At 48.0% G+C, this 27,147-nt stretch overlaps 1 protein-coding gene across 9 annotated transcripts in view; it reads left to right on the forward strand.

The window, feature by feature from the left end:
* ZNF217 (zinc finger protein 217) overlaps positions 1 to 26,889 on the forward strand; it is a 40,085-nt gene extending 13,196 nt beyond the window's left edge. For 4 of the 9 annotated variants that reach the window (XM_032350308.1, XM_032350307.1, XM_032350312.1 and 1 more), the window contains 5 exons: positions 13,461 to 15,238; positions 18,852 to 18,968; positions 19,735 to 21,153; positions 22,614 to 22,745; positions 24,687 to 26,889. In XM_032350308.1, coding sequence (XP_032206199.1) covers positions 13,843 to 15,238; positions 18,852 to 18,968; positions 19,735 to 21,153; positions 22,614 to 22,723 — 3,042 coding nt within the window. In that variant the 5' untranslated portion in view covers positions 13,461 to 13,842 and the 3' untranslated portion in view covers positions 22,724 to 22,745; positions 24,687 to 26,889. Of the gene's footprint in view, positions 1 to 1,776; positions 1,864 to 2,395; positions 2,483 to 2,561; positions 2,832 to 2,855; positions 3,067 to 13,460; positions 15,239 to 18,851; positions 18,969 to 19,734; positions 21,154 to 22,613; positions 22,746 to 24,686 lie in introns of those variants that run through there. The other 5 variants (XM_032350314.1, XM_032350310.1, XM_032350315.1 and 2 more) reach the window with 5 other exon arrangements.
* Positions 26,890 to 27,147: the final 258 nt, after the last annotated feature.

Genomic DNA, 27,147 nt, shown 5'->3' on the forward strand with positions numbered 1-27,147 from the left:
TCATTTCATAGAATAATCATGAGTTCTGAGCTTTTACTACAAAACTACACGTTCCTCGTGTTCTCCCTTACTTTCGGAGTTTCCCTGTTTAATTGTTTTAACTGTGCATGGCTTCCCAAATAAATCTTAAGTAGGAGTCGTCACATACAAAGGGGAGAGTGTGTGTCTCAGGGATGCCCTGAACAGCAAATTCAGATCACTGTATGTCCATTTAAAAACACAGTATGTGTTTGCAACCCAGCACTCAGTCACTGGCAGAATTTTTGCAACCGACTTCCCAGTTTTATTGGCACACCTCCAGGAATAAGGTTCTTTGTAATTCTTTGCTCAAACCTAAGGATCACGTATAAAACTCTCAGCAGCCAGATCAGTTAATACAATTATCTTTCAATTTTAAAAGCTACAACATAATAAGGTTTTTTTGGGGGGTGGAGGAGAGAGAAATGGTAGCTAACCATACGATGCTCTTAGGGAGAAAAGCACAACCGTTTTTTTTTTTTGCTCAGAAAATAATTCAGTGGCAACAAGGTCTGAGAGCCAGAAGCCTCATTGTTCTTAGTGAAACGATTATTTGTCAAAACATTTGATTGTTTCCCTATCCCTACGGAAAACTTTGGACTTTTCTTTTTGCCCAATTTTGACACTAGAATTTTTAACTATCAGTGCTATTGTGTTTACAGCTTTCAAGGTTTCAGAGTTCAAAGGTTATCCATTAACATGTAGAGTCAGGCTACACTTAATGTTACAACTCAGCCTGGTCCCACTCCCTCATAGTATGTTTTGTAGCAATGCCCTAAGTCATTTGTTTTGATAAGTTAAATCAAGTTTCTTGTTTATGAAGAATGTCTTCGGATTGTGTTTTGGGATGTGACTATAAGGGTTTAAAAAAAAATATTTTAAAGAAAGATAGTCTCTTCCCTGAGAAAAGGAACCCTAATAATACTAGAAATAAAAATGATCAACATCAGTGTATTTGAGTGGGGGAAAAAACAAGTTCTGGCCAAAGAATTTACTTCTGGCACTGCTAATTAATTGTAAGTAATTGGTTCACTTCCTTTTTATAAAAAGACTAACCAGACCATATGTGGGGTTAGTAGTTCTATATAAAATGACAGCAAAACATCACACTTGGCAAATTCTTCACCTCTGCTAAGAAGCTGTCTCTCAAATTCCATTTTCTATTAAGAATTGCGCTGCTCACCAGGAGAGCATTTTAAATAGCCCCACCCCCGCCCCCTTTCATTAAATATATACTTTAAGTGCCTTTCTTGTATGTTTTAAGGTTTTTCCATTTTGGATACACCCATATCCCATTAAAACAAAACAAAACACTTGTTTTGTTTGTGGGGAGTTGCTTAGCGCTGTGTACATTTGCATTCGTTTGCATTTTGGGGCAGAAAACTTGGTGGTTTTGATTCTAGCTTCTAGGGCCCTCCCGGGGCCTACCTAAAATGAGGGAACGCAGGCCTTCGGAACCAAGCCCCCTTTCTTTTTGTGAGCAGGCCGGAGGAGGAAAGGCGCTAACTGCGTTGGTGGTGGGAAGGGGAGGGGGCGAGGCTAGCTGGATTCTCCCCGCCCCCCCCCCCCCCCCCAGTTTTTAGTTCAGTTTCATCCACGTGGATTTCTATCAAAGCCAAGTGGATTCTTGGAACCGAGGCCAAGTTTAGAAATCTCGAGTTATAAAGCGGCGCATGTCGGGCTCTTGTAGAAAAACAACCATTATTACAGGATAGCTTTATGCAGACTCCTTAAACCATTTTAATCGTGTCATCTGCTCGACCCCGCTCACGCTGGACGAGACTCTCAAAAACTGCGCACCGCCGCCTTCTAACCCACTCAAATGGGTGTGGAGGCTTTTTGCTGGTAATTCGGGGTGACCCGGGAGTTCGGCTGCCGGCCCCTCCCTCTCCTGGGCACACCTTGCAAGGGACGGGGAGGCGGCAAGGCCGAGGCGTACATCTGCGCCTGCGCGCTGCCCCCGCGGCCCCCTCCCCGCGTACCTGTCACTGGAACCGCCGGAGCGCGCGCGGGCCACGTTTAGCCGGATGGCGGGAGGCGGGGGATGTGGGGGCGGTGAAAGGCGCGCGTGCGCGGGAATCGCGGGCGAGAACGGGAGGGCGCGCGCTCCTCCGCGCGCTCGTCCGCTCGCTCGCATGCCGGAGGCGGAGTCCGCGGCGGTGGGCGGGGCAGGGGCGCGCCTGCGCGGACCACGTGCCCCGGGGGCGGGGCCTGGGGGCGGGGCCGCGTGGCCGGTGAAGACGGGAGGCGGGGCGTCTCCGAGCGGCGGGGCCGAGGGAGGGCGCAACAGCTGCTCCCTGAGCACTTTCTGACCCAACAGTCCCCCGGCGCCGGACGCGCCGCGCCCCGGCGGCTCTAGGGACCCCCCGCGCCTGCACTGTCCCCGCGCGGACGAGTAGGGGGCGCCCGCGCCTTTGCCCCCTGTGCGCACCCCCGCCCCGCTCACCTTAGCCCCGCGCCCGAGGTGAGCCCGGCCCCCAAATCCCCCGGGCGGGGGTGGGGTGGGGGCGGGGGGGCGCTCCCTCGGGGGGGGGGGGGCTTCAAGGCGCGGGGTCCCGAGGCGCCCTGGGAGATGGATTCGCCCGGCGGCCAGTGGCCCCCCGTCTCTTTTGGGGGGCCGGTGCGGGCGCGGAACCCGGGAGGTGTCCGCACAAAAGGCCGAGAGAAACTCCCCGTCGCCTCCCCTCCCTCCTGCCTTCCCCGCCCCCTCCCCTCCTGCTCCCTCCTCATTCAAACCTCGGCTCGCTCGTGTGGTGTCAGTTCAGTCCCGGCCGCCGCCGAGCGAGGAAATGGCCGAGGAGCCGGAGCCGCAGGTAAAGGGGGCGCGCCCCCCGCCCGCGCCGGGCCCAGGGGCCCCTCGCCTCGCCCTCCGGAGTCCCCCCGAGCCGCCCTCGAGTCTCCCGTGCTCGTTAGCTCGCCCCCCTCCCCGGAGGACCCCCGCCCCGCCCGGCCCCCGCTCCAGCTCTCTGTTCCGCTCCTCTAGGGCGCCCCCTCCCCACCCGGCTTCGGAGCGATTCCAGCGGCGAGGAGGTGCCGGGCGAGCCCCCGGTGTGTACAGTGTTTGACCATCACACTCACTCTTGGGGATAGTCAGGATGGCTTGGGGGCGGGGAGTCCCCCTTCTCCGGCAGGGACCGAGGGGCTGGCCGGAGGGAGCCGGGGGCTGCGTGCGTGCGTGGGTGGGTGGGGGGCTGTTCCGGAAAAGTTGGGTGGCTCCGCCGGGCGGCTCTCCGGGTTTGCCGGCTGGGCCGTGGGGGGCGGGCGGAGAGGAGGGGGCCGGTGCGGGGTCCCCCGCGATGGCCCGGGAGGGGCCGGGGCAACTTGGGAACAGCCAAAACAATGCGTCCTAACAGGCGTCCCCCGCAAACAATGGCCGGGACCGTCCACACGGGCCGGGCGGAGGGCGCGTCTACAGGGACCGAGGGAGGGGCTTGGCGTCGCCGCGGACCCCAAAGCGCACCCCAGCAAACCCCCCGGCGCCCCCAAAATCCGTCCCCGGGAGTCCTGTCTCCTGCCCATCCCTGAGCTGGCGGTGCACGGGCTGCGTTTCCTAGATGTGTGTGATAAGGTGTATTCCCCCTCCCCCTTTAATTTTAAAGATTTTTTGAAACTTTTTAAATAGCCCTTAAACGCTTAAAGAGTATCTGTGTAACTCTCGCTTCTAGTTGGCGTCCCGAAGCCAACTGGAAGCAGAACTAGTAACTAAAGGGCAGGAAGGATTGAAATGTTCGCCTCTAAGTGTTTCTTTCTTTCTTTCTTTCTTTTTTTTAAAAGGGAAGTTTCTGCCAGGAGGCGCTGAGTGGCGAAACGGCGCAGTTTCAGATGTAGAGCCCTCTTCTCTCTTGCTTTGGCCCCAAAATGCGAGCGGCACGGGATGGGGAGGGGGAGAGGAGGACGCGCTGCTGGGGGCCCTGGAGGCCGGATTTGGGGCGGCCTGGGCTGTCCTGCACGGGTGGGGGCAAGACCTGGCCTGTGGGGTGTGCAGGCAGGTACCTGCGCCTATGATCCGGACAGACGTTCAGGTCTGGGTTGGAACCCACATTTTTTGGGATTCAGGGAAGGGCCACCGAGGACGGGAAGCCGCATTCTTGGGCGGGTGGGATGGGGGTGGGGTAGGGTGGGGTGGGCAGGCGGGGACTTTTCCTAAAGGTTTAGTTACAGGAACAGGAAAGAGCCACCAGTGGCCACTTCTGGGACCCCCAGTGGCTTGCTTACACTTGGAGTAGAAACTTTATTTTCTCTCCCCCCCCCCCCCAAGAAAAGAGTAGTCACTTAAAAGTTTAAGTCTTTGGTGTGTTCTTCTTTGAAATTCCGTGAGTCCCAATTTATCTTTCTGAATCAGCCTATAGGGCTTGAGGCATCGGCAGGAACATTCCTAAACCTATATTAGATGCAAGTCTGTTGCGGTGGTCCTTGGGCCAGTTTGGGGTCGTGTAGTACTGACCACTACATGCTACATATTAGCTGGTTTCCTAGCTTTCTAGATCGTTTGGAACCATTAAGCTGTGTGTTTTAAGAAGCCTAGGTCTGATTTAGTTCAGGTTGATTCAATTATGTCTTCATCGCTTTTGAGTTGGTTGAATGAGTTGACATGAGATTAAGCTCAACAAAAGAAAAGGCAGGGTAACAACAGCTGCCTGCCAGGCCTGGCAACTAGGTAGGGGTCTTGGGAGGCCTCGCACCTTCTCTTTTGTATGTGTTAAAGAAGTACATTTAAAAATGTTCTTTTACTGTACTCCCCTCCTACCCCAGGATGGATGCCTTGATTGATACCAAATAAGAGTTGAAATGCTAAATTCTATAATACTTTGAGAATGAATAATCTAGAGTTTCTAAAAAGCCTTCAGTGTTTGCAGTGACAAGTGCAGAGTAATAATCTAATTGCTTTTTGTCTGAAAAATACAGCAGTCAAACCACTAGTTTGTGCTTGCTTAGTTAATGTGTGCTAAGAACTTTTAAGGTGTGTCCTTAATGGTAGATGACTTTTTCTGAGAAGTCATGTTTATTTTAGATACTGTTTTTGTTCAGTGTCCCAAAGACTCTAGTAGTGTGTGTTTTTAATCCTGGTGTTTCAGTGAGGTCAAACCCCTCCCACCCCAAATTGCTGCCACCCCCCCCCCCCATCAGTTATATAAGTATTAAGTTCAAAGAGGCAGAGTGATTTATTTAAAAATCCTGTTGTCAGTAGGCACGACACAAATTTACAATTTATTTGGCTTGTTTGTTGGAATAGGGTTAATAATCTGATTGTTTGGAATTTTAATTATTTGGTGTGAGGAGGAAGGCTGCTCCTTCAGACCCCACCTTGGTTTGCGTGCTGGAGGAGGAAGTGGAGGAGGATTATGACTTTTCCAGTTGAAGGACACAGACTTTTCTTTAGTATACAGCTTCATTCAGTCCTTTTTTATCTTCACAGCACCTTCTAACACTTTGCAGTTTGACCTTTGCTGTTTTTAATAACTTGTAAGAGTGAAGTTTAGCAGTTGTCTTGGGTTCATATTATTCCCTTTCACTTCCTAATCAAAAAAAGGAACTAATACACCACTTCGATAAAATTTGTAGAAAATACTTTGCCCCCTTCACCCTGAAAAATCTGTTGAGATAACAGCTTGTCCCCCCCCCCCCCCCCGCCCCCACCAGGTAGCGGAGGGAAGAGGAGGGAGGCGGGAAGCGAGGAGGGTTTGACTTTGCCTTTACTTTGAAGGTGGAGGTAGATTTGCATTCTCTTTGTAAGCCTCCATTTTTGGCAGAGGAACTTCTGGGAGGAATAGCAGCCCCTGGTTCCCTTCCAGTGGACCTTTAAAGAGGAAATCAGAAAATAAGACTTAATCATCAAGTCACTTACAAACTGATGAAATAATTAAGGGGTATAATGGCCTGGCAGTGACGGAGTCCCTCTCTCCTCATTTCAGATAATCACTTTTCTCTCTTTTAACAACGTTTATGATGAAATGGCATGTTTTTGCCACAGCAGGGCTGCCTTTTCCCAACCCTGGAGCACTCTTAATTCTGAGACTCTTGATTAGAGCCTTGGGGGTCCCAAAAGATGGGCTGTTTTCCCACTTTATAAAATTACATGCTTTTCTCACAGTTGTCACAAACATGATATTGGTGCATAAGAACTTTGGAGTAGTACTAATGACTCTTGACTGTGTACTGTCTACTACTTGAAAAAAAGAGATACTTTTATCGGACTCTCTGAGGACTGTAAATGATTGGGCCATTTTTATGTTCCAAGTGAAGCTTTGTTTCCATTTGCTCAAAGACCAAGTTCAGTTGAGAATGTTCCATCTCAACGTATGCTAAGTCTGGCCTGCATGTCAGGGTTTCTGAGGTTGCTGGGGATGACTTATTTTAAATGGTTCATTGCTAATTTCCTATTTGAGTGTAACCTCGTAGCCGTATGCTTAGCAAATGAATTGGAAAGTGGAAGCCAAAGTCCTGAACAATGGCTATATATTTTCAAGCTTCAGAATTGTACAGTAGGAACGGGACATCTGAGACCGTTGGATAAGCTGAGGTGTATTCCACTAGAATAAAATCAGTGTAATGAGATTTGAATTGAAACGACTACCTTTGGAACACACAGAACCGTTTTCAGGTTGCTGAGGTGTTACAAATAAAAACCTGGAAGGTGTTTACAGAACAGCTACTGAGCTGAAAGGAAAGAAATCCCAGTCACATTAAACGCTCTAAATAGGGAAGGGTTTAGTTACAGCATGTAAACTAAACTTGAGGCTGTGGGGGAGTCTCGATTTGTACACCCCATCTCCCGATGCGTGGAGGGGGGGCGGGCGGGGGAGGGGTGTTAACCAGTTTAAATGCACGTGGAAGAAAGAAGGAATTACACAAAGACAGCAGGAAATTTCTGAAATCCGGGAGAGGGAAGCTTGATCATTACAACCAAAAGGCCTCCTTTTTGGGGGGCAGTGTAGTCTGCTTCTCAAGTGTTGGCTTTTAGGAAAAAGGTGATCTGGAGTGTTTTTCTCCAGCCGGCAGCAGAGTTAGGCAAATTTAGAGTGGCCTGTGGGGCATGGGATTTTGAACTGAGACCGTGAGGGCAGAGAGAAGTCCGGATTCTGAGGAAGTGGGACAGGGACCATCTTTTCCCAAAATCTGCCCTTCATGATGAGCGAGCTCAATTCTTGTATAAAGTTATCTTCCAGATAAACAGTGGGGCAGCCCCTGGCAGCCAGCTGCCGCCACAAACTGCCCTTTTATGCTTAACATTGGAATGCTCATTAACAACTTTACATTTGAACATTTGTTGACTGACTGTTCTTAACATCCCCATTACTTCCTGCCCAGGGTAACTACATAACTGAGTTACTGGAAATTAGGGGCCAGTTTGGTAATTTTATGATAAAGTTGAGAAATAAAATTACTAAACCCGAAGAGACAGCTGGGTAAGTTAAATTGACAGAATCAGTTTAAATTCCTCAGCTTTTGTTCTTCAGGCTTTACCTAAGTTGTTTTTACCACATTCCTTCACTCGGTGCAGAGGAGCCCCAGGACCCTGGAGTCGGGTGCCAGTTCTGTAATGGCTTCGTTAGGGGTTTGTGTATTGTTTGTCCATTAGTTTCTTGCGTGTCAGGAAGCCTCGTGGACTTAAAATGCAGTTCTGGTTGGACTGGAGGTTGGGAGTCTGGATCTCTTTTGTTCTTGTATCAGCATTAGGAGAACTACGTGTTTTTCTTTCTCCTACCTGTGTCCAATCAGGATAACCTCAGAACAGGTCAGTTACACCAGAAGAAGTGTTTTGGGTTTTTTTTTTTTTTTTTTTTAAATCTGCAGATAAGCTGTGTTTTCAGTTGAGTATATAAGTCTCCTTAACGGTGATTATATGGATGAATTGAAAGGAGAGTTTTCCCCCTTAATTTTGAAAGCAAACAGGTGGCTTAAAACAGCCAGACCTACAACTAGAGTTATTTACTCAACAGAGATAGTGAGGGCAATATTTAAATGTTGCTAAAGAAAGAGCTCCTGCCGAAAAAGGCAGTGCCCATGTTTATATTTAATCTGGTTAGTTAAATGGGGTATAATTAAGAACACTCCCCATTGGGCCCTGTGGAGAAGGAGCTGTAGGTATGTAGGTTGGTGGTGTAGCAAGCTGCTTAAAAGTGTTTATCTGTATGTACAGTTATCCGCGCGTGTGCGCTCCCTCCTTGTGGAGGGCGAGAGAATACAGGTAAAGAAAGAAGAGTTTTCTGTTTCAGTTTGTGAAATCCCTCTTTGGTGCAGTTGTCCTGTGTGAAATCTTTTCAAAGCTTTAAAGGTAGTCCTGGTTAAGGAGCAGTAGTGGAACCTCAGAGAGAGCCGGGCTTCATCTTGCTTAATGAAAAGTCTTTTTTTATTCATTTCCCTTAGACTTCTCTTTTTCCGGTCAGGATGGAATTTTGAAAAGCCAGTTTACAGACCACAGTATCTGTTAGTATTGATAATACCGAAACTAAAACTAATATGTGGTGCTTCAAGTTCACATTAAGATCATTTAACTGACCTTAATTGATTTGGAATGAATCAGGCAGCGTTTTTAATGAGGACAATCAAATATACAAATGTGATTACATTTTTTTACAGTACTTTGGTCTCTAATCGTTTTTAGGACTGAGCTCTTTCTAAGTTTCAAGAAAATGAGTCTGTTCGGTAGGATCTGCCCCCAAGCTTTGCCTTTGAACAGTCATTTGCTTTTGGGTAGTTGAGATTGTGATGTTGAATGTAAACTTCTGAGTATTTTAATCTTTTTCTCTCACTGAACTTTTCAGCATCTTTCCACAGCTATATTAGGAAAGTTGGGTTGACCATTTAGTTCATGGGTGTGACCTTGGTGATTTCCTTGAAATAGGGTTGAAGGATTTAAAGTTACAGGTTTGGATTGCGCTGTGGCTTTCTATGTGCAGTTCTCTCCACTTGTTGGATTAAGACAAAAAAGGGTATGTGTGACCTTCAGAAGGAACATTTATAGAAAAACTAAGTTTCCTGACCAGATCTTGGAGATAATTTTGCTGCTTAAAGGGTACAAATGAATTGGCCAGAGACCAGCAGTTCGTTTGGGTTAAATATTTTAATGATCATTTATTTGGACACTTAAGTAACTCAGAGGGAGAATGTAGATTTGCAGGAATGCAGCAAATGACTTGATTATAAATGGGATTTTTACGTCTTTTTGTCAGTTTTTGAGGCCTTTGAATTCCTATGGCTCTATAATAGGGTAATAAATATGCCATATCAGAAAGATGTGAGATGACCTGTTCAGCTAAGTAGAGCCTGTGCAGTCTCTGAAGGTTAACCGCGTGAGTACATGTGGACGAAAGAACTGTTCCCAAGTCACAGCAGTCGTCAGCAAGGTGGCATTGACTTCTCATTTGTTGTGCTCCAGCACAAAGTGTGAGTTTTTCATTAAGCATTGTATAATGTATACTATTTCCTAATTTCAGAATCTAGAGGTGGTGCAGAATTCACAGGAGCTTTTACTTAAAAACGAGTATCTGCCTTAAAAAACAAAACAAAACAAAACAAAAACCACCACCACCAGGAGACATGGCCTAGAGAGCATTAGACTTCTGTTTCAGGCACTGATAATATGGTTCCTACCTTTTTTCAAAGATTGTGGTTGTCAATTTTTCTTTAAAAAGTCTCTTTTGAAGTGATCACAATATCAAGTCAGCCCTCGCATTCTTTCAGAATATGAGGCTATACTGGTTATTGCCTCTGGTGCCTGGAGCTTATGCCTGAAGGTTAAGTGCTATCATTTACCTGAGTAAAGGTTTAAGAGCATTTTTTTAAACATTGAAAAACATTGCTGCCAGCTGCTTTTCAGTTAGCCTAGTGTGTTTCCGCACGCTGACTTTTCTGCACTCTAAACGCATTTAGATTGTAGGGGTTGGATTATGATCTCGCCCTGCTCCCTCCTGTTCTTCCGCGAAGACAACTTCCCTGCCAGCATCGTCTTGCTGTGTGGTTGGCTTCTGTGGGCTCCCCCTGGAGACGCCGAGGGCTCAGGGACGGCTGTGTGGGTGCTCACTTGACTCGCCTGGCATGGTTGTTATTAACCGTAATTAGATCAGAATGTCTATTTTTTGGTAAGTTTTGTTAGTATTAAAGTCTTTGTTATTGCAATCACTCTAAAAGATTTTAGATTTTGTTAGCAGATTGGTTTTAAGTGATGTAGATAATTGGTTTATAGGTTAAGGAAGTGTTTAGTCTGCATTCAGTTTCTAAAGTTAAGAGTTGAAGGCGTTTGCTCTCAGAGATTTCCCCAGCTTGTCCTGCATTTCTGTTCCGGTGGGTCAGGAAGGAGAGCAGTTTTAAATCCGAATGATGCGGTGTTGCTTGTGCGGGTCAACTTCGTGGTGTGATTAAATACGATTATTTTTTATTATACCCTTGAAACTGCAGAGAATGGCGTATTAGATGGCACCAATAGAGAGCAAGCCAGGTGGTAGAAGGTCTGATGAACCCTCGAGTTAATTTTAATATCAGCCGAGTTATGGTTGGTGACTGTGGCCAGAGATGGGCAATATTGACTCTACCCCTGTGCTGACCACGTACACTGTTTGTTCATTTAGTCACTAGGGGCTTCTTGAGGGCCTGACCCCGTGCAGAGACCCCTTCTAGGCAGGAGGGGCTAGCAGCGAACATGGTCCACAGGGTCTCTCCTCCTGGGCTCTTACTCCAAAGGACTGGCCCAGGGTTTTCCTGTCTTTTTTTTTTTTTTTTTTTTAATTTTTTTTAAAAATTTTTAATTTTTTAATTTTTTTAAGATTTTATTTATTTATTTGTCAGAGAGCGAGAGCGAGCACAGGCAGACAGAGTGGCAGGCAGAGTCAGAGGGAGAAGCAGGCGCCCCGCAGAGAAAGGAGCCCGATGTGGGACTCGATCCCATGACGCCGGGATGATGACCTGAGCTGAAGGCAGCTGCCTAACCAACTGAGCCACCCAGGTGTCCCCAGGATTTTCCTGTCTTGAGCGAGCAGTAAAGATGGCTTTGACCCAATGCAGTCTAGTGCCCAGGACAGTTGTGTGCACACTTAATGACCATCAGAATCTGTGCCAGAAGCTTCCCTTGAGGGAGAAGTGCTTCCGTGGTGCCTGGCGCAGGGCGTCCTCTCCTCAGCTCCGGGCCTTCACCCGTCCCTCACCCACACAATGAAGGGCAAACTGAAGCTCTTCTTTCTGTGATTTTTTTTTTTCTTTTTTTTTCCCCTCACTGTGCCTCCTTTACTAATCTTTCAGGTCTTGTGCTAGAAGCTGATGATGACTTCCTTTTTACTCAGATATTGGAGCATTTCAGAGATAAAAATGGAAACTGAACTGTTTATCGAAGTCAGGCATTTCCAGTTACATGGCATTACCCTGGGTGGGAAATACATAATAGGGATGTACCCACATCATGTTTCTCATTCAGAGACTGAGTTTAGGATCGGTGTCTTTTTGGGAAAGATTATCTGTAGAAAACTGGAGTTCCCCCAAATTTAAAATACACAGAGTAGTAGAATTTCTTAAAAGAAAAAGATTATACTGAGGACTGACTTGGATTTTGGCAAATTAGGGTAGTAAAAAAACCCAAAAAACAAAAACTTGACTGCTCCCTATTGCCATTGTTTCATTTTTTAAAGAGCTATTTTGCAACCAAAAAATAGAAAGCGCCTCAAATGGAGGACAGCCTTTATTCAAATTGAAATTTATATGTGTACTTGGTGGAGAACTTGTTGAGCTGTTTCTGTTTTTCATATAGCTGTCAGCCGGTGAAAACAATGTTGTCTAGTTTGAGAGCTGGCTTTTCTAGAATATGTACTGTTAATTTCTTCAGGTAAAGTATTACCTGGTATGCTGGCAACCAGTAAATATTTGTATAATGAATAAATGACTGCATAGAATCCTAAATTAGGTCTGTCCATAATGTAGACCTACCCCCCAGAACCACAGAGATTTGGAACCCTCAAGGATGATCTTGTCATTTAATCATCTCCATCAAGTAGATCAAGATGGGCTATATGGTGGTGACAGCTTGAAGGCTGTGACTTAGGCAGAACTAGAACTCAGGTCTCTGGAGTGTTCTGTTATTTCCCACCAAGCTGGTAGCCAGCCCCAGTGTTTTATCCTCCATTGTGATTACAACAAAAGACCCAGAAGTTAAGATAAAACACTTCAGTATGTTCTTTCTTTGCCCTAATCTTTGATCTGCAGTCTTATTTAGAAAAGCTTAATGTTAAAGATCGGGTTTATTCAAAACTAAAGATAGCAAGGGGCATGAGAATTTTCTTGTATTATGAGTGTAAAGAAGGGGAAGAAATGTTTCCTTGTCTTCTGAGCCTAGAGGCCCTTGCTCTTTGAGGAAGTGGAGAGAAGAAAGTAAAGCTGAAGGTGGTGGGAGTAGTTTGCAAGTCTTTTTGTTTTGCTGGGGAGAATGAACAGACCTCAGTTAAAGTAGTTGAGAAATTTTAAAAACCAATTCTGTGCTTGCCAGAAAGGTGTTGGGGGGGGTGGTATTGGATTTTTGGAGGTTAATTCTTCTTCAAGAATGAAAATTAGCTTCTAAATCTTAGTCTGCAGAGCTAAATAGAGTCATAGTCCATTTTTCAGCGGGCCAGTGCGTACTGGGAAAGGTGGGTAAAAAAAACGGGAGGACCCGTTTTCTGATTGAAGACTGAGCCATGTCGAGCTGGTGGTGTGGAGGATTTTATTTAAAGTGTATATTCACAAAGTAGCTTTGTGTATGTATTTTCTTATTTATTGTGTGGACAGGGAAGCCCAACCCTGAGGTTTGTTGAAGGCAGAAAGTTGTTACAAGCAAACTGGGAATTTGGGCAGCCGGTTGGTTGAGGGTTAGAATATCTGTGAGCCAAAATGAGGAAGGTTTCTCTTGGCCAAGATGAGCATTATCCCGAGGTGTTCTGTAGTCATTGAACATGGATTTTGGGGAAGGTTCCTGTGTTTTGTGTGTGTGTGTGTTGGCAGGCGCATGCGTAAGCTTCAAAGGTGCATTTTGGCATTCGTGTTTCTTGACTGTAAGTAAGACAGTTGGAAGTTCTGGCTTTTAAAGTTTTACTTCAAGTGCTGTAATTGTCATTTTTCGCAGTCGGTGTCTGTTTATAAGGATACACATGTGACTGGTAGTGTTGGCATTTACTATGTATTCTGTTGAATTTAACAGTTTCTGCTCTGAATCTTTACATTATAGATTGAAATCTTCCAAGGACCACGTGTTAAGTTTCTTAACTGGATGAAAATCTAGCGATTTGCTAAGTGTACTGACTGGATAAAATGCTAATGATTTAATTAACTAGCGTGTGGGACACGCACTGTATTGGTTAACAGAGCTGCAGATGACCTGGGTGCCTTCTAACTGCTCCAAGCGGACCAGCTGTGACTCGTCCACACCAGGCTTCTCTTTCCCCTGGCTGCAGCTAACCATTTCTGTGTTTTTTTTCCCCCTCTAGGTTTTGGAAATCCCTTGTCTCCAGGTTGCTGGGGACTTGAATTGACTTCTTGCTCAATTGAATCACTCACTCAGTGGAGACAAAGAGAATTAATGCTTTGTGCTGACTCATATTTGAATCAAAGCGTTGGGGAGTCTGTCTGCCTTGTGTGTGGAAAGAACCAGTGAGAGGCTCTGTCACCGAGCTTCCTATGACTTCTGAAGATAAGAAGCTGCAGGAATATATACTTTCGTTTGAACTTTTACAACAAATATTTGTTCTAGTGCTAAGTGCAGGGCTGCTGGGGGTGTGAGTGACAAGTCTTACAAGTGGCCTTATCCCAATTCCAGAAATTCCTCCACCGGATTCTAATTTTATATACAATCCTAAAGTGCCAGGAAACATGCCAACTCAGTCCCTGTTGGTGTATATGGATGGACCAGAAGTGATCGGCAGTCCTCTTGGCACCCAGACGGAGCTGGATGATGCCGTGTCGATAAAAGGGACCAGCACCGTTCCTTTCAGAGCGACGCAGGAGAAAAACATAATCCAAATAGAAGGATATATGCCCTTGGACTGCATGTTTTGCAATCAGACCTTCACACACTCAGAAGACCTTAACAAACACGTCTTAATGCAACATCGGCCGATCCTCTGTGAGCCCGCGGTCCTGCGCGTGGAAGCGGAGTATCTCAGTCCCCTCGATAAAAGTCAAGTGAGAGCAGAGCCTCCCAAGGACAAGAATTGTAAAGAAAATGAAGAATTTAGCTGTGAAGTGTGCGGGCAGACCTTCAGAGTGGCTTTCGACGTCGAGATCCACATGAAGAAACACAAGGACTCTTTCACGTACGGGTGCAGCGTGTGCGGGAGAAGGTTCAAGGAGCCCTGGTTCCTGAAAAACCACATGCGGACGCACACGGGCAAGTCGGGCGCCAAGGGCCGCCTGCAGCAGGGCGCCGAGAGCCCGGCCACCATCAACGAGGTGGTGCAGGAGCCCGCGGCCGAGAGCCTCGCCTCTCCTTACAAAATCTGCATGGTTTGTGGCTTCCTCTTTCCGAATAAGGAGAGCCTCCTCGAGCACAGGAAAATGCACACCAAAGAGCCGGCTTCCGGGGCCGCCGCCGGGCCTCGCGCGGACGCCCCGCCGGGGGGGACGGCGCCCCCGGGGGACGAGCTCCTGCAGTTCCTGAGGCTGAGGCCCGCCTCGCACCCCGAGAGCGGCCGCAGGCCCCCGAAATGGATACCTCAGCTCGACCCGTTCACCACCTACCAGGCCTGGCAGCTGGCGACCAAAGGGAAGGTGGCCGTGTGCCGCGAGGTGAAGGAGCAGCCGGGCCAGGACGGCAGCACCGACAACGACGACTCGTGCTCGGAGAAGGAGGAGCTGCTGGAGATCTGGGGCGCCGGCAAGAGCCACGCCGACGGCTCGGGGAAGGCCCGGGCGGGCCGCGGCGGCTGCGCCGGCCTCGCGCAGGACAAGGAGAAGCCCAGAGCCGGCGGCGGCGAAGTGCCTTCCGCGGAGGCCGAGCCGAAGCTGTCGGGCAGCAAGGAGAAGCCGACGCACTGCGCCGAGTGCGGCAAAGCCTTCCGGACCTACCACCAGCTGGTGCTGCACTCGCGCGTGCACAAGAAGGAGCGCCGGGCGGACGCCGAGTCGCCCCCCATGGCCGCCGACGGCCGGCAGCCCAGGACCTGCTCCCCCGACCTGCCCGCCGGCCTGGACGAGGGCGGAGCCGTCGAGCGGGAGGGCGGCTCTGAAGACGGCTCCGAGGACGGCCTTCCCGAGGGGCTCCATCTGGGTAAGCCCCTGCGCCCGTCCCAGAGATCGCGGGCCGGGCCGGGCCGGGCCGGGCCGGCCGGGGGTGGGGGGGACGCCCAGGCCCCTGGGGTCTCCGCCCGTCGCGAGCCCCGCAGCTCTCAGGGCCGTGATTCTAACCCGGGTTTCTTCCCGCTCTGAACCTGCTGTTGCTCTGTCTTTGGTCCCGGAGGCCACGCCAGCCTCACAGCGGCCTCCCTCGCGCATCGGTCCGGGGCCGTGGTTCCGACCTGGGGCGGTTTTGCCCCCAGTGGAATCTGGCGGCGTCTAGGAGAGTTTTGGGTGTCCCGGGCGTGTTAGTGTGTGTGCGGCTGACACCCGGGGGGAGGGGGGTACCAGGGATGCGGAACCTCCGACCGCGGCCGGTCGGCCCCCAGCCCGCGAGTGTGTGGCCCCGGTGCCCGTGGCGTCCGGGGAGAGATGCTGGTCTTGGCTTCAGGGTTTGTCCTTACATGCGACCCGTAGACCCACGACCCTGTGCTCCGAGACCCAGCTCTCCTGTGCTTCCTCCTCCGCACGGTGCTCTCGTGGCCACAGAAGGAACCGGGAATGATTCTCAGCCAGAGCAAGGGTATCTTTAGAGAAACTGATGCTACCTGGTACCCTGTCCTCTATGTCTGATGGGCTAGTGTTTGTTAACAGCTCGGGAACTAAGAGCATTTGTGTGTAAAATAAAAGGACTGAACGCAGCAAAGATGGTTTAAAGGCATCTCAAGTGCTCAGTCAGATTTGTCTTGTATGAATGGCTTTTAGAGGACATAATGGCTGGAAGCTCAGGAACTTTCTTTTTCTTTTCTTTTCTTTTTTTTTTTTTAAGGTTTTATTTACTTATTTGACAGAGACAGCGAGAGAGGGAACACAAGCAGGGGGAGTGGGAGAGGGAGAAGAAGCTGCCTGCTGAGCAGGGAGCCTGATGTGGGGCTCCATCCCAGGGCCCTGGGATTATGACTTGAGCTGAAGGCAGCCGATTAAGGACTGAGCCACCCAGGTGCCCTGGGACCTCTCATCTCTTGAGACCTGGGGACTTATCCAAGGCAGAGGATTCCCCCCCGCTGTGTTTTAGGTCTTGCCTATCTGCACTTGAACCAGAGGTGCTTCTGTCTGTTAAATAATATTTTGTTTGAATAAAGGGCTTGGCTCCTTGAAGGCAGTTAAAAGAGTCCTTGCACCAGTTGAGGCCACCCAACTGAATGGTGGGAACGTGACTCAGTCTAAGAGGGATGTCACCATTCACAAAAGTGGTCTTTGGTTGAAGCAGACGCCGCTGCCTTCTTTGACTGTAGCTTGATGGTATGCGGCTGGCTTGTGCGAACTCAGGTGTGAGACTCAAGGTGAATTTGACCACGTCGTACCCTGGACTCTTCATGCTCCAAACAGTGTCAGGTCCTTTTTGCCATCACACAAAGGATGATGTTCCTGATGAGGATTTAGGATGTCTTGAGTTTCAGGGAACACAGGAAACCTTAGCACTTAGGATACTGCAGTCTTCAGAAATCTAGAAAACCCCATTATAGGGTCTTCATGATCTCATAGAACAAAGGCCTTGAACACAGGCCTGTTGTCTTCACCGTGGTTCCTAGTAGTGTCATTCCCGTTCAGGGACATGCGGTAATGGGGAGATGGTTGGGTCTGTGAGCTGCCCTGTTGCCCTGAAAGAAAGGAGATGGCTGGTCTCCTTCTGCCAGTAGGTGGTGTGGGCAGAAGAATCAGGTGGCAATCTTGGTCGTCAGGCGGATAGAATGCCCGTAGCTGGGAGCGCCACGACTTGCCCTTGGTCTGGTTCTGCCACTGCATTGTTCTGTGGCTGATTACATGTTGCTTAACCTTTCTTTGCCCTGATTTCTTCTCTCTGTTTGCAAAATTGGTTCATGGATAATTGGTTCAAGGATAATTTCAGCAGCCTCTTGATAAAAAGTTTGCAGTCCTCGTAGGAACTATAAAATCAGAGGCAATGCCCAAGGAGCAGGGACCAGGTATATGTGGACATTTTATGTCCTTTATGTTCAAACAGATGTATTTCATAACTTTCTGGATATGATGCAACATAACATAAATCCTGACACATACTAGGGAGTAGGAAATTGCAGTAGGTTCAAATTCAGCTCGTTGGGTGTGATTGTAAGACAAAGCTGGGCCTTCTGTATTTAGAGAATTGATTTTCTAAGTTCATATTACAATGTGGTGGTTTAGATTTATCTTCCTTTTACTTACTATCAACCTGGCTTTCTTGAGATTGACTTTTAGGATCAAAAGACAATTGTTTTTATTGTTGTATATTTATTGTATATTTATAACAATATAAATTGTTATTTATATGTTCAACTTCATAGTAGGTTTAATAGTGGTTGTTCATGTGATTGTTTTTTAAGTCTTCGCCATGAGTGGTTGTCTCTGCCTGTTTACGGTGTTTAGAGGCGGTTAGTGGTGGATGCCTTCTGTGGGGGGAGTTCAGTGAGGGATCATGCAGTCCTGTCTGTTGTATTGGAGGCTGCCCATGGTTGGCTGCTAAGCTGCGTTTTAAAATTTATAAACTAGATCTACATAGTCTAGATGGGGGAAGGAACAGGGAAGAGAGGCCTTTTTAGTTGGAATTAACAGTTTTCAAGGCAAAAGAGCCAGTTTGGTTTTGCTCAATTTTAAGAGATGACTCCACTTCCTGGTCCTCGTTGTGGTGCCTGTCATAGTCTTCGGTAAGAGGAGGTTTATCTAGAACTCTAAACAAGTCATTTTTATGGGAGCGGGTATCTTCACTGTAGCAGATGTCATGGTCTTTCGGAGGCTGGTGGTGGGCGGTGGCGGGTGTAATCCTCCTGTCATTAGTGTCCCCCACGGGCCTTGACTGTGTTGCAGCCCAGATACACCGGCCTGGTTGTTGCAGAGATTGAAGTATATGGTTTAGGCCTTTGTCATTTGGGCACAGATTTTGATTGATCTCACATATATTTTTGGCCATGTGAGTGCTTGTGAATGATACACTTTGCTTTCCAAAACGTGCTAAATTTTGACAAACTTTCTTAGGTATTTGACCTAGAGCCCAGACCTTTTATTTTCTTTAAAGATTAAGTTGTGCTTGCTACCCTCTAGTGGTAGCTGGCCCAATCTTAAGACAGACTTCTTTTCCCTGGTGGTTGGGGAAATTGGCAGTTTCAATTGGCTGAGTTTTCTAACTCAGTTATCCTGAAGCAGTGGGTTATCCCAGCCAGTGTCTGTAGGTCCAGCTTCAGTCTGCCGGTTCCTGCTTGTTGCAGACATGGCTGGAAGAACAGAAAGTTGCCCTTGCATGTCAGTCTGTTATGATCTTTCCTGTGATTGAGGCAAAGGAAGGACAGAACCCGGGACACCAAATTCTGCCGTACTCAGAAAACAAAAACAAAACCTAGAAACAGGGCACACATGTTATAAAAAGCTTCCAAAACTTCAGTCAGTCTCAAAATAGCATGTGGTGTGTTCTGTCCTTTCTGATGTACCCCAGCACTGATACAAAAATTTTCTGCTTTCCAAAAAAAAGTTTCCATCAAGAACACTTGATGTCACCTTGTCTTACTTGTGTACTTGAGCTGTCTTCTTACAGAAATATTTTTTGTTTCTGCTTTAAGATAAAAATGATGATGGAGGAAAAATAAAGCATCTTACATCCTCAAGAGAATGTAGTTATTGTGGGAAGTTTTTCCGTTCAAATTATTACCTCAATATTCATCTCAGAACGCATACAGGTAAGGAACTTCCTAGATTTTCTTAATTCTTACTAGCTCAAAGAATTACGATGTAGCTTTGTGTCTTGGCTTCTTTTTATATTGTTCAAATATTCTGTTAGGCCTCTGCAATAGTTTAATAGTAAGTGTGTAGTATGTTGATGGCAGCTCTCATTTTAAGTCTGTTAGTGTCTGTGTAACTTGAACTGTTTCTGTTTTGAAGTTAGTTTCATACTTAGTTTCTGACTACTGTATCCTCTTATCTTATTAAAACCTCTTCAATGTTTTTTAATGCCACAGCTTCTTCTATATTAACTGTTAGGATTTAGAAGGCAATGAGAATGTATTCAGTATTTTCTTTAGGTTTAGAAGTGGCTGTAACATAGTTACGGGTCCAGAGGCTGGGCAGACTTGAACGGTCTCTCTTCCACTCACTGGCTGTGCAGCCCTGAGCAGGTCCTTAAACCCTTCTGTGCCGGGTCTTCTAGCTGTAAAAGGATAATGATACCCTGTGCCATAGGGCTATGATGAAGATTAAGTAAGTTTAAAATGTGCTATGTTTAAAAAAGTCGAAGACATGTATCTGCATTTTCAAGTATTCAGTAGAGTAAGGGTGATTAAGTGAGCAACTTGAGAAAAATCCTGGATATGCAGATTTGTAGAGAGAGAAGGGAAAAGTTAAGACCCTATATTATATTCCCTCCTGGCAGTTAATTTTAGTTTCCAAAGATGGATTTTGATGTTTTTCATGACCCCTTGTGTGACACAGCGGCATTTCTTGTTTCAGGTGAAAAACCATACAAATGTGAATTCTGTGACTATGCTGCAGCGCAGAAGACGTCTCTGCGGTATCACCTGGAGAGACATCACAAGGACAAGCAGATCGATATTGCCGCCGAAGTCAAGACCGATGGGAAAAACCAGGAGACCGAAGATGCACTACTAGCCGCTGATGGTGCGCAAACCAAAAATTTGAAAAGATTTTTTGATGGTGCCAAAGATGTTAAAGGCAGCCCACCTTCAAAGCAACTTAAGGGGATGGCCTCTACCTTTCAGAATGTTCTGGGCAACGCTGTCCTCTCACCAGTACACCGAGATACTCAGGATTTCAATAAAAATGCAACTGATGACAGTACTGAGAAAATGGGCAAAGCGCCTGCCCCCTCGTACTTGGACGTGTTGCAGAAGAGGGCGTCAGGTGACCCTCAGCCCCCGGAGCCGGCGTGTAGGGCGGAGGCGGGGGTCCCTGCGCGTGTGGACGGCAGTGCGGCCCAGGGTGCTGACGGCAGCCCCAGGGAGAAGCCGGCGGGGACGGTGGCCGACGGCAAGCACAAGCCCGGCGGGGACTGTCAGGAGAAACCTCTGAACCTGTCCCTCGGAGCGCTTCACGGCTGCCCGGCCATTTCTCTGAGCAAGAGTTTAATCCCAGGGATCACCTGCCCGTTTTGTACCTTCAAGACCTTTTATCCTGAGGTTTTGATGATGCACCAGAGGCTGGAGCACAAATACAATCCCGACATCCACAAAAACTGCCGGAGCAAGTCCCTGCTGCGCAGCCGGCGCACGGGCTGCCCGCCCGCGCTGCTGGGGAAGGACGTGGCCCCGCTGGCGCACTTCCCCAAGCCCCGGGCCCGGCCCGCGCCCGTGCCGCCTGCCAAGGCCGCGCCCGCCGACCGAGACCGCGACCGCGGGAAGCCGGGCCCCGCCGCGCCCGCCAGGCCCCCGCCGCCCCCGGGGCTCGACCCCAGCACTTTAGCGCCCAGCAACCTGAAGGCGCCCCGGCCGCCGCACCAGCACCTGCACCCGCAGCCCGGCGGGGCGCAGGGGGCCGCCCGGCAGGCCGAGCCCGCCCTCCCGGAGAGGGGCAGGAGGCCCGAGGCCAAGCCCCGGGTGCCCGGCGCCTCCGCCCCGTCGGGCACCGGCGCCGCCAACGGCTGTGCGGAGCGCCCCTGGGCACCGCGGGGCCGCGACCCCCAGAGCGGACGCCCCGCCGAGCCCGGAGAGCCGCTGCCCAAGCGGCCGCGACCCGACGCCGAGCCGCCGGCGCCCGCCTTCCGCCGGGCCTTCGAGCTGCCCAAGTACCACGTGGTGCGCGGCCTGCAGTCGCTGCTGCCCGGCGAGTGCGTGTGCCCGCCGCCCGCCGCGCTGCCGCCCAAGCCCCGCGCCTCGCCCGCGCCGCTCTTCGGCTGCGGGCCCGCCGCCGAAGGTGAGCCCTGGCCCGGAGGGATGGGCCCACCCGGGCCTGGGGACTGGCTTTCCAAGCCCCCCACGAGCCCCCGGCCTCACTGACCGTCCCGGGCACGTCCGGTCTGGGGTGGTCTATTCTGGGGTCGGAGCTGGGGTGAGGTCTCTGCTCCCCACGCTGAGGTCCTTCGGAGCCGGACGTCGGCTCCTTGGCCCTTGGCCGTGTATGCGGCTGCCAGTGTCCGTGCTAACAGGTGGCACCTCGCAGTGACCCTCCTGCCCCCCTCTTCCCAGGGAGCATGGGCCCTCCACCCACCAGGAACAGAAAGTGTAGGAACCCCAGTGAACAGTCTTTTGACCAGTTTGGATGTTCTAGACTCAACGCTGCCTTATTTTTAGCCTTTGTTAAACATTAAGTGCATTTGAAGAGGGACACCCTATCCCTGAAATGGATAAATTGTTAAAGTAGATTTACTTTGGAGTTCTCCGCGTGGAAATGTTCTCAGAGCCCCTGCTTCCTCCTGGCTGCACTCCCTCCAGGGTGTGTGGTGCGGACCTGGGCATGTAAAGAGGTAGATCAGGGTGTCCCAGGACCTTTCCCACTTGGCAGACTTGAAGAAACCACTTCCTTTGTCGGATGTAAGTCCTGCTGGTGTGTGCAGCTCCAAAGAGAAATCTGTTTGAAACCTCTCAGTTTGTATTAATTTCCAATTGAGGGTTCTGTGGGTGACAATACTCTTATCAAGGATAGCTTGATGCCATTTGATCTGGCAGGGACAGCAAATTAAAAAAAAACAATTGCTTTCACACACACCAGTGAATTTCATAAAAATTGTGATAGAATACTAATTTTTGCAGTTTTTTGATTAAAACTATTTTTCTTCTTACCAGATCTTAAAATGTTTAGGAGTCAAAACTTAGCCTTAACTTGAAGAGTCTGGGCTCTGTGTTGAAATCAAAATTCTTTTTTATTTATTTATTTTAATTTTTTTATATTTTTAGAGAATTTATTTTTAAGTATTCTTAATCTCAGATTCATAGCCCCGAGGTTGAGAGTTGCACACTCCACTGACTGAGCCAGCCAGGCGACCTGGAAAAACCCTTTTTTAAAATCAGCATTTTTTTCTCCTTTTCCCCACAGTTTTGGTTTCTGATGCACATAAGTTTAAAATACTTTATGCTACCATTTTTTTCTTTTTCTGTACCTAAACCCTAGGTCTTGACTTTTTAGTTCTTACTAACGACGGGGTAGGACTTAGCCCTATTTTAGCTTTAGTGACTTGAAATTTTGTATTAGCAAATATTCTCAGGGCACTTAAAAATGTTTCAGTGGTAATTTGCAACATGCACACAACTGGTGTGATCTGGTCCCATTACCAGTCCGGAATTGTCAGAGTTGTCTGACGTCTGACAATCCACAAACACCTTCTCAGTTACTGAACTTTATTCTAAACACTTTTTCACATTTTTTTTTCCAAACAGGAAAAAGGCCTGTGTCGTACCAACACTTGTCTAGCAGCATGCTACAAAAGAGAAACTATGAGAATTTTATTGGGAATGCACATTATCGACCAAATGACAAAAAAACCTGATTTCCTATTTTGGGTAAGAAAGGTGAGCCTATATGATGTGTTGATTTTACTTAATTGAAATAAACCACCTAGTTTATCGTGTAGAATGTAGAGTAAAATTACCTTTATTTATATACTTAACAAGATTTATTTATCTTAGAACAGGAGAGCACAGTGGGGAGGGGTGAAAGGGGAGGGGGAGAGAATCTCAGCGGAGCCCGACGTGGGGCTCGATCTCGTGACTGAGACACAACTTGATCTGAAACCAAGAGTCAGGATGCTTAATGGACTGTGTCACTCAGGTGCCCCTAATTTTAATTTTAAAGTGTTTCCAGACTTGGAGTGGCTCGGGGTCTGTGGGTGTCTGGGATGATGACAGGAGCAATAACATCAGTAGCAACTGGGATTTACTAAGCATTTATTTTATGCTCTGCCTTGAAGGGGTTTATAATCCTGACCTCACTCAGGCCTTCCCACAGCAGGGGGCACCAGGCCAGGCATTAGCACCCGGTTCTGTCTAGGAAGCCTTACTGGTACACTGCTGCATCCGTTCCTGTACTGTTGGCGGCTTCGGTGCCGCATTAGCAGAGCTGGGTAGGTGTGACAAGGAACTCAGGGCTTGTAAAGCTGAAAATAATGACGCTCTGGCCCTTTACAGAAGGTGTTTGCTGACCGTTGGGCTAGGAGGCCCTGCGTGCGCTTCACAGATGAGGGTACCAAGGCTTGGAGGTGTAACTTGAGCGGTGCCTACGCTGTTTGGTTCTGTCCTGGGTCTGCTGAGCCAGTGCCTGGGTCCCTCTCCCCCAGCCCTCCTGTTGAAGCGCTCCTTCAGAACCTCTGTGCCGCCGCCTCCGTGCGGAGGGGAGGGGGCCGGGCCAGGAGTAGTTGCGTTCTCACTTGCTGATTCCCGCGGCAAACGTCTGTAACTGTAGAGACGCGGAAAACTGGAGCAGCAGCGTCACAGCCGTGCGCGGGGTCGTCTAGTCCGTTCCGAGTGTGGCCCGAGTTTCACAAGACCTACTCGAGGCCGCCTTTACCTCTATGTAGATTGAAGAGATTGGGGCTCATGGATAGATCTGAGTTCTCTCTCGCAGAAACCCTTGTCCTGTCATGTGACTGCCAGCCAGCCTCCCGGGCCAGGGCAGGATTTCTCCCTCCGGTTTTTAGGGGGGCACTCGTGGGGCCCGTCAGCCTCACGTGGGTCTCTACTCACTTCTTTCCCCTCAGACAGTGAAAGTAGAACGAGAGTCAAGTGTTGGCACAGGAAGGGGGTTAAGCCCGTTCTCCATTAAAACAAACGAATGATGTCTGGATTACAAGGGACCGCTCCTTTGTCACCGGTTTCCTGCACTGGACGGCACAGTCCCTCGGCAGCAGCACCCTCCAGCCGTCCTGTTGGCGGTTTCCCTCGCTTGCGTGTCGGCTTCACTGCCTGCCAAGCTTGAGAGGAGACGCCGGTGTTTATTGCCTCACCCCCTGCTGGGGCCATCCCTGATAAAACTTGTTAGATGTTCGGGGAACAGACGATGTTAGAAACTTTCGGTTTCTCTTCAGTGACCGTTGGCCTCTGCCAGACTCCATGTAACTGCTAGGAATTCCGAGTCTCTTAAAATCATCTTCATTAGGTCACTGTCCCGTATGGAGCGGGTGTCTCTGAGACGGTACAGCATCGTGTAGAGTCCTGGTGTCCTGGTATTTTCACTGCCACTTATTTTTTTTTTTTTAAATAAAGATTTTATTCTTAAGTCTCCTCTACACCCACCTCGGGACTTGAACTTACAAGCCCGAGATCAGGAGTCACGTGCTCTGCCCATGGAGCCAGGTGGGCGCCCCTTTGTGGCGACATTTGAGCTCAAGTGGGAACTCTCTGTGGGCCTCGATCCCCTCCCACTGCCTGTTGTTCTGTTGGTGGCGCTCGTTTGTTGTGGATTCTCTCAGCTGTTCTCAGTTTCATCCTAACCGTGTTGACCCTTTGTTTCCGCAGCTCGCGATGGCCGTGCGTGCGGACTGTCCGGGAATCGAGTTCGTCCATCGTTTGGGAGAGCTGGCGGTGGAAGCCGTGAAATATAAGCTTGACGGTGCCATGCATGTAACATACCAGGAACACTACGGTTGTGTAAAGTTGTCCTGTTCACTTTTGTACCAAATAGCAATAAAAACTATAGTTGGAACAGTTGGGTTGTACACAAATGGAGACTGGAAATCTCTATTTTGCCCCTGAATCATATTTTTTTTAGAACCGACCAAATAAGAAGAGGAGTGTCTGGCCTACTTGAGCGCTGCTGGAAAGAAACCGTCTGGGTTGGGGGGTGGGGCGGGGAGAAAGTCTATGATGTTCGCACCTCAGGTAACTGTACATATTGTAAGTTCTAGACCTGCTTGTTGGGATACTGTGTGTGACTTTCCCTCTCACGTAGCTCGTCACTTTGAGCGGTTCCTGCTACTTGTGCTCTTTTCGTTTAAAATGTATGTTTTTAAAGAAAAAAAAATGTCTCCAATGATTTGTATTATGTTAAATCCGCCTCAGTCTCTCGTCTTCACAAAATTGTTAACGGAAGTATTGACCCTCTGTGACTGTGTGCTGCTTGTCCTGAGGTCGGCCATTCTGAAACCGGTGCCCTTTGATGGCGAATTTCATTTTGTCAGCTGAGGGAGAGTCCAGAGCCACGAGCCTTTCCTGAAAGAATTGGTGTGCTTTGTCGGGGTTTGAAGTGTATGTGTTTACAGAGAAGCGTGTCCTCTGCAGAGTGGCCACATGGCCAGTAAACACACCAGATTTGTATGTGGAGTTACTTCCATTTTCTATCTTATTAATCATTTCTGTTGGAAAATTCAGGTTGTTTGGCTTTCAGTTAATAGTATGTAAAAGAACAGAAGTGCTGAATGATACATGCGAATGACACATTGGAAGCAGTTTTAAAGGACAGGAACTTTGGGGGCAAATTTTAGGTTTGTATCTGGATGTCTTGCTGTGCCTGGCGTTGGGGTGACCTGTGGACGTATTCGAGTCAATTACAGACACGTTGATTCTGAACAAGGAACTGCTGGCTGAGCCTTCTGGTCATGGGGAAGATGGGATCTTTGCCCGACCTCAGTTGTCTTCCCATTTTTGGTTGTTCTTTTGAGCAGCAACGTTTTTCCTCCATGCATCTGCAGTTTGGGTTTTTTAAAGACGGGATAGCCACCAGCTGGCTTGCTAGGTGTTTTAAACTTTGGTTCCCTTAATACTTTGTCCGTGGCTGAGCTTTTTCAGCAGTACATTGGTTTAGCAACCGCAAAATAGTTTATTAAGAAAACTGTTTCAAAAATAAATTTGCACTGTTAAATTTTCTTGCCCTGCCCTTACGCGTTAGAGCGAGAGTAAAGTCCTAAAAGAATCCTGATTTTGTTTTGTTTTGTTTTGTTTTGTTTTCATTATGCACCACGAAGCGTATTTGACAGAGAAGTCTTAACTCCCGCGTTGAAGGGAGACCTGATTAGAGATCGGTCTGCTGGCATTGCAATGAAGTGCTTTGTATCAGGAAAGTGTACACTATTTACCTTTTTTCCTGTTCACAAGCTGAGCCATATGTACATAATCTAGATTTTTGTTTTCATAGTTTTGCACTTTTATAGTCTATTTTTGAAGATTAACACATTTTGCAAGATGATTGACTTGATCTTTGCCTAATCCGATGAGTGTTGCAGAGGGCTTGCTGTGACTATAAATGTAAATCTTAAAAGGGGATACGAGAGAGGGCTGAAATTTAAACCTGTACTTTAAAAAAAAAAAAAAAATCACCAAATCTATTTGAAAACAAGTCAATTCATGCCATGCTGAAATTTTGGGGGCTTTCATATTTCTCCTTTCTTAACTACATTTCTGAATTTCTAAATGCGTAAAATGTCCTTTTTTCCACAGCCCTTATACTCTAAAATTTTTTGTTTGTTTTTGTTTTTGGTCTATCAGTATTAACTATTGGGATACTACTGGTTTTGTATTTTTTTTTTTCCTTTGCAACAACAGTACATATAATAGAGGTACAATCCGTTGGATTTTTGTTTATGTATTTATTTCATTCCAGTTTGATTTATTTTAATTGTTGATACTTGTCAAACAGTAGACATTACTTGTTTTATTTATGATATATTTCAGCTTAAAGTTATGTTATTATATGTGGATGTAAATATAGATTTGGTGTTTTGCAGTCTTGCATTTTGGTCTTTATTGTGTCACTGGTTTCTGTTTTTATACAATTTTTTATAAGTACAATCTTAAGCCTCTGGGGCAGTAGAGAGGTTAGTGTTGCAGATCCTCTATGCTCGCCAGCAATATTTTGCATCTCCTCCCTCTTCGGCCCTGGCGTTTGAAAGCAAATCTCAGACGTGATTTAGTTTTATCCCCGAAACACTTCGGTATGCGTCCCTAACGGGGCAGGGCTTTCATGATCACGTGCGGCTAAATG

Source organism: Mustela erminea, chromosome 7 (genome assembly GCF_009829155.1).
Source record: "Mustela erminea isolate mMusErm1 chromosome 7, mMusErm1.Pri, whole genome shotgun sequence".
Classification (NCBI taxonomy): domain Eukaryota; kingdom Metazoa; phylum Chordata; class Mammalia; order Carnivora; family Mustelidae; genus Mustela; species Mustela erminea.